Source organism: Schistocerca serialis, chromosome 2, assembly GCF_023864345.2.
Source record: "Schistocerca serialis cubense isolate TAMUIC-IGC-003099 chromosome 2, iqSchSeri2.2, whole genome shotgun sequence".
In the NCBI taxonomy this organism is placed as follows: domain Eukaryota; kingdom Metazoa; phylum Arthropoda; class Insecta; order Orthoptera; family Acrididae; genus Schistocerca; species Schistocerca serialis.
In genome coordinates, this window is record NC_064639.1 from 358,375,338 (window position 1) to 358,382,126 (window position 6,789).

General features: G+C 35.2%; 1 protein-coding gene across 2 annotated transcripts in view; it reads right to left on the reverse strand.

Annotated features, from left to right (window-relative positions):
- Positions 1-1,064: 1,064 nt before the first annotated feature.
- Positions 1,065-6,789, reverse strand: part of LOC126457171 (fatty-acid amide hydrolase 2-A) — a 174,598-nt gene continuing 168,873 nt past the window's right edge. The window contains exons 11-12 of one of the 2 annotated variants that reach the window (XR_007585437.1): positions 5,210-5,365; positions 1,065-2,889 (exon numbers count right to left, since the gene is read on the reverse strand). Coding sequence is in view for 1 of the 2 variants with exons in the window: in XM_050093254.1 (XP_049949211.1) it covers positions 5,267-5,365 (99 nt within the window). In the remaining variant the exon portion in view is untranslated. Of the gene's footprint in view, positions 2,890-4,649; positions 5,366-6,789 lie in introns of those variants that run through there. The other variant, XM_050093254.1, reaches the window with a different exon arrangement.

Consider the following 6,789-nt stretch of genomic DNA (forward strand, 5'->3'; position numbering starts at 1 on the left):
TCTATTCTCCATAAGCCACCTTGCAGTGATCGAATCGCAAATGGTTCAAGTGCAGAACAATTACCGGTAAGCTCAAGTGGGCTAAAATCTCTCTAATTTTATCTTCATGGTATTTTGCAAGAGAATGTAGGAGAAAGCAACATATTTGTTGACCCTTCGAGGAATGTACGCTCTTGTAAACAACACCATGATGCAGAATGACACTCTTGCAGCATCTGCCATTGGAGTTGGTTGATCATTTCTGTCAACCTTTTGTGCTTACTAAATGAACCCAGTTGGTCTGACATTCCGTACACTCATATTTTCTTCAACACGCGGCAGTGTGGAACTTATCTTAATGAACAGATCCAAGCTGGGTTTCACACCAAAGAGGGGGGGAGTTGGGGGAAGAGGGAGCGGGGGAGGGGGGGGGGAGAGGGAGAGAGAGAGAGAGAGAGAGAGAGAGAGAGAGAGAGAGAGAGAGAGAGAGAGAGAGAGAGAATTGATTTACGTCCATCCACAGCTCACCACGATCATCTCTACATGATGTCTTTCTTAAACAATCTGATATTGAAATTAAAAATTTTGTATCAAAGAACAACGGGGGCATTATTTTCTTCTCAAATGATAACTCTTCTGCACATTAGACAAGTAGTTTCTCACCAAATTTGATATGCTGAACAGTTCTTTATCCATTCCGTATTTTCATTGCAATGCAGTTTAAATGTTACTCAAGAAACAATGCAAACCAGCTAAAGCCCATAATCTGTTCTGACTAGTGTGTCTGTATGTGTAACTAACACTGATCATCCTGTAGTTAACAGCACCCTACCATTCTCATATAACTTATGTGCTAAATGGTTATTTTATGATATTTAATCCTATGGCCGAAAGAATTCTTGAAAGACTTACCTTTATATGCTGCAACAATAATATGATAGAAGATAAAACTTATTTTCCAAATATGAAAGTAGAAACATTTTACAAACAACTGCTACATCTCATTTCTCCAGCGTGAATGGAAGGGTTTCAAGTAATTAATGACACATAATGCATATAAAATATATTGTTAATACTGAGGCATGAATAAAAAAATACATTTGTAGCGTATTCTTTCTTAAGTATTCACAGTTTTTTTTCTGGCAAAAATATAACTTTTATAGTAATTGCCAGGAAGACATGCAGCAGAGTATAACAAATACAACATACAAAATACGAAGTATTGCAAATGCAGTTATTCAAACACATATAAATAACAAGATAACATTAACAATATGTTACAGCATTAAGTGCTTAATGAAAGAGTGCTTTCCATCATTACATCTGTGCTAAAAATTCTGTAAGCCTCTGTCAGTTAAATATCTTGTATGCAATGAATTATTCATTTACACGCATTTACAGAAATTTGGTACACAATAAAAACCAAATCTGCTATGACTGAAAGTGATGTTGCTGTGGTCCCTTGCATTTTTAGGCAGTATCATTTTTTTCACAAGATTGTTATGTCAAAAAAAAAAAAAAAAAAAAAAAAAAAAAAAAAAAAAAAAAAATTACACATACACACACACACACACACACACACACACACACACAAGCGCACGCCATTTGTCATTCACATTTATGCATTCAAAAGAACTGCAGTGCTTCCTTCATGTCTTTTTCTCTACCTACAATATAAGTCTTGCATGGCAAGTATATTACCTGCATCTCAGTCATAAGATGGTAATAGAATACATCGATGATGGGAAAAACTATTTTTCCCTTCCATGTGTTTCAACAATGCATCACTACCCAAACAAGTGCACAACAGAAAGCTATGGAGATCAGAAAGTTTGCCTTCCCTAGTTTACACTTTGACTCACAAGCAAATAGGCAGATAAGTTTGCTAAGATAAGTGTTACAAAAATATCTCTCTTTTCTTATTGTACTGCACAAAAATACTGCAAACTCTTCAGAATAAGTCCAACAGTATTTTTAATGACAGTTCTAGAATAATAATTACAGTTTCTGAGTGACTTAAAAACAACATGGAGGGTGTGCACTGTCACTTAAGCACAACATTCATTTCATTTGACATGGTATAAATAACAGACATCTATCTAATATTAAGATCCTCATTGCACCTAATTTTATGTTTTTCAAAATAACATGTTCATCATATTCGACAACAATACAAGTTCATTGTGAACTTGCAGAGTTACAATCATATCCCATTACTTCTCATTTCAAATGAACATGGAAACAAACAGCATTGTAAAATGGAAAAGGGGGGGGAGAGATGTTAAGGTCTAATTTTGGCTGAAAGAAATAGAGCAAAGAACTAAAGACCTTCGACAGTCATCTTTAACTCATTTCACATAAGTTGTCAACTAGTGAATCATAATCGAAATTGTACAGTTTTCCAGATATCTTTCCCCTTAAGGTATACAATGTTGCAGTGCCACAGGACTGAAAAGTGTCATGAAATCTTAAATACAAACAGTTGTCATAGGCTTTCAAAAAATAAAAAAATCTTTTGTGTCTTTTCTAAGGGCAGAGTTGTGGCATTATCTTTAATCAGACCTGGTCACAGAATCAAAGTATCATAAAAATCATTCCATATGGCATCACAAAAGGAAAAAAGTATGTGAATCAAATTCATTATGTGAGTCTTACAGTTATAATTATAACTGTATCTTTCAAACAAACACTTCAACACTGGCATAAAAATCATCACTGCCCAATTCTTTGAATTTCTTAACTGGAAAGGACATAGTGCTTATGGTAATTGGCATGTTCAATCTTCTTTAAATAGCACATTAGGAATTAACAAACAATTTGAGACATCATCACAAAAAATTGCAAACTTTTTTCCAGTTTCATATTTCGTGATGAAGGACATGCTTGAGCCATATTTCTTCTCACCTGTTACTGAAATACATGAGTCTTTAACATTTACACTACCTTTTCTTAACTAGAGTGAATTAAAAAGCATATTTTTAAAGCATTAATTTAGAACCTAACTGAATGCTCTTCAAGAATGATCAGCATCAGGATCTTGGCGGAAATGGACAACCCTCAAACAATCTTAAGTTCAAACAACAGAAATGAGACTTCCTAGCTCAGGATTCTTACCAGTGCAATACTAAATGTTAGGGAACTAATGCTTACATTTATAGCTAGTGGCAAATGGATATAAAAAAAATCTTAAATTTTAAAAGAACACAGAAGACAAAATTGTGATATTTTTCTAACAAAAGCTAGATTTTAAATGTTTCCTGCACCTGTTACAAATACTCTCTATGACCACATATAAACTAACTCCAAATTTCGCAAGTCAGTTGCAGATGATAACAGCATGAACCCAAATATGAACTCAAATTTAGGAACAAACTTGATCTTTGGGTAATATGAACGTTCCACGTACTCTCTCAGACTTCAGAAAGTACATAGCATGTAAATATACCATAAACTGGCACACAAAGAACAGATCAGTCTAACCGTAAAACTTTTTTGTGCATACCTTTGGCACTTAAGTAACTTATGGCAATACATAACCAGTACAGAAAACTGTACAACACAAAAAGAGGAAGAAATTTACACAGTGCCAGGTTTGCAGGTAGATAGTAATTTAAAAGAAATGAAGAATGAGAGGAGAAATCAGAAGTAGCATCCGCAATGCTGACAATGATACACCTTTTACCAGACTGAGGAAGCGGCATTAATTAAAGGAAAATTGGATTACTGGTTCAACAACAGACAAGTACAGAGCAATGGAAAATCAAACAAAGGAGCAACTTACCAAGAAGCTGAGAGGCAAGCAGAAGGCACTTACGTAACACAAGTCAATATCTGACATAATACTGCCACTTAAAGGCCTATGAAGTTTATAACAGATAACATTGTAATATGATCTGGAGGCAACGCTGTTGTTCATGACAAACACAGCATCAACAGCACTTGAGACCACAATGAGAGAGTCTAAATAAATCTACAGGATTTGAAGAAATATTCTATGGCAGGAATCAGGAACAACATTGGTCATGTGGCATTGTATGGAATGTAATTCACCAAGATGATGCCACTGTTTAAAAAATACAAGTTAAGAAAAGTAACAAAATGAACTAGCTGGAGAGAGAGAGGGGGGGGGACATGATTAAGAACTCAAGAGAACATAGGGAATAAACACAGATAAAATAGATTGACAATCACCAGTCAGCCCAAGAATAACCTATTATAGTCGCATTTAATAGCTATTACACTCCTTTGTACAGATTTAAAATGTGGGTACAAGCAAAATGTGATAACAGAAGGAACTGTCATGAAAAATCTGTAAACCACACTAACCAAGCCAAATATTGCTCAGAAACACAGTAGTGAGATGATCAGACCACATGAAAATAACAAGACAACACAGAGATGTTCCAAGGGCAATATGGAAATGAAACAAAGCAAAAATAAGCCATACATAAGAGATACACTTAAAAATTATGTATGGATACTGTAGGAATGTAAACAGGCAAACAATAATATAGGACCACATGAAAAAGACACACCAAACACAATACATTTGGTTACAAATTGGTTGTGGCAACTGCTTTGCACAGATAAATAATGGTAATTTTGTTTACAAACAAATAAGACATTCAAAATCTGGGCTATTCAATTTCACTCCAGAATAAATCACTAGATACACACAATTTCATGATTTATTTTGATTATATGTAAGCAAAGCCACTGTGAATGCACAGCACTTCATAGAGCTGCCTTCGAAGGAAACAAGTCTATGCATATACTACTTTAAAGTACTGATGGTGAAGGCGGAGCACACACGCACTCGTGGACCTGCCCCTAGAGTACACTGATCCTACACAGGATATCCACCCACTTTTCGAACAGTTCAATTTCTGTACGAGGCACCTTGGTGAAGTGGAGGCGAAATGGAGCCCCACAATGACTAAGAATTTTGGTGTCTGTGCATATGAATGATGGAATGGATTGTGCTCTATGAGGCTGAGCAAGCCCTTGCTGCAACCGCATCCGCGGGAAGACCTTGTAGAAAAACTCCTGCACAAGATGATTCACGTGCAGCTGATAGTCCACAAAAAGGGCTGTGACAGCAGTGAGCACGAGCACGGGACGCAGTTCCTCAAGTACATGCAGCATATCAACCATACAGACTATAAATATATATATTATTTTAAAGCTTAAAAATTCAGCCATTAAAAAGTACCACAAATATTCCACTCACATTAAATTATGTAATGCGTATTACCAACCACCAACGAATGAACAATCTGGCAAGTCCTTACACAGCAATTGATGGTGGAACCCAGCCACCAAATGCCTTTTCCAACTCATTTGCGACAGCTATTGTCAGGTGATCTTGATTCATTCCACCAATTACCTAATTAAACAATTAGTTAAACGTTAAAGTAGTTCCATGTGAACACAAAAAAACATTAAAGTTAAATATTTAATAGCATTAGGCTACAAAACAATTATTTTCCTTCATCCGATGTAATATACAAAAGCATTTTCTAATATTGGTAGAAAAAGAAAGCAAGCATATTTTGAATACATAGAAAAGAAGGTATTACAGTTATAAATAATTGATTAAACAAGAAATATAACATGAAAAATTAATAACTTTCTCAATTTTCCATTTGCACAGAGTATTAAGTATGAAGGATAGGTTTTAATAGAAAGTCTGCTGACGCCTTGTGTTGTTAAGAATGCACTGTAAATGTACAGAGAATGTTTTATTCCAATAAAAGTTAAGTAAAAGGTGGTAGTACTAATAAATTGTGTTACAGAAAGGACTAGAAACGTATCCAGTGTAAATGCTGTAACCGATGGTTTCACTAAAACTGTTGCAAAATAGACATAAAATTGGTAACTGTGGGCTACGAGCGGTTGTGTCATCCCTGTGTAATGGAAACATGTGAAAAAAGTATGTAAACATTATCAGAGATGAGGTTCAACAATGCAAGTGTTGCAAAATGATATTGAAGTGTTAAAAATGAAATGTGCTGCAGATGCAGAATTCTGGGGAATAGTAATAATTCAAAAGTTGACAAAAATGATAGTACACTACTTACAGCTTTCTACACATATTGAAAATGTACCAATAAAAAGTTTGCATCTGAGAATGATGAAGACAGCACTGCTGTGTTGAAAGTCACATGCAAAAGTGGACACTCAAAAACAGATACAAAATCTGCAAAGAACAATTCTGCAGCAACACTGTACCAAGTGCATCACGGAACAAAAGTAAAAAATTCAGATACAGCGACATGCTTTTAATGTTTCAAACTTTGTATCAAACTCTGCTACAGAAACTGTGAGTCTCTCAACTATTGTTAAGCCAGGAGAGAAATTCAAAAACATGATTAGCAATGTCAAAAAGAAAATGCCAATTCTACTAAAAGTGACTATGTTGTCCTCACAGCAGGATCAAATGATTTTACTAATTAGGCCAATGCATTTCTAAAACAAATTGGTCAATATTTTGTAGTTGCTGACTGCTACAAATGTGATAGTGATGTACCTACCTATGAGGTACGGTCTGGCAGAATGGTCTTGCATAAATAATGAAATGCGATGAAAGAATGAAAAATTAAAACACTTCTGTTCAAAGTTTAAAACTGTAAGACTTCTCAATGTCAACATTTACGAAAAAGCCAGTTTCACAATGTATGGAAAACATCTGAATCAATCTGGCAAGAAGAGTCCCACATCAGAGGCTACTGACAAAATAATGCACAAAAACTGCTGCAAAACCAAACAAGCCATTGGCCTAAGTGCTCACACGCAAGGAAACTACTGAAA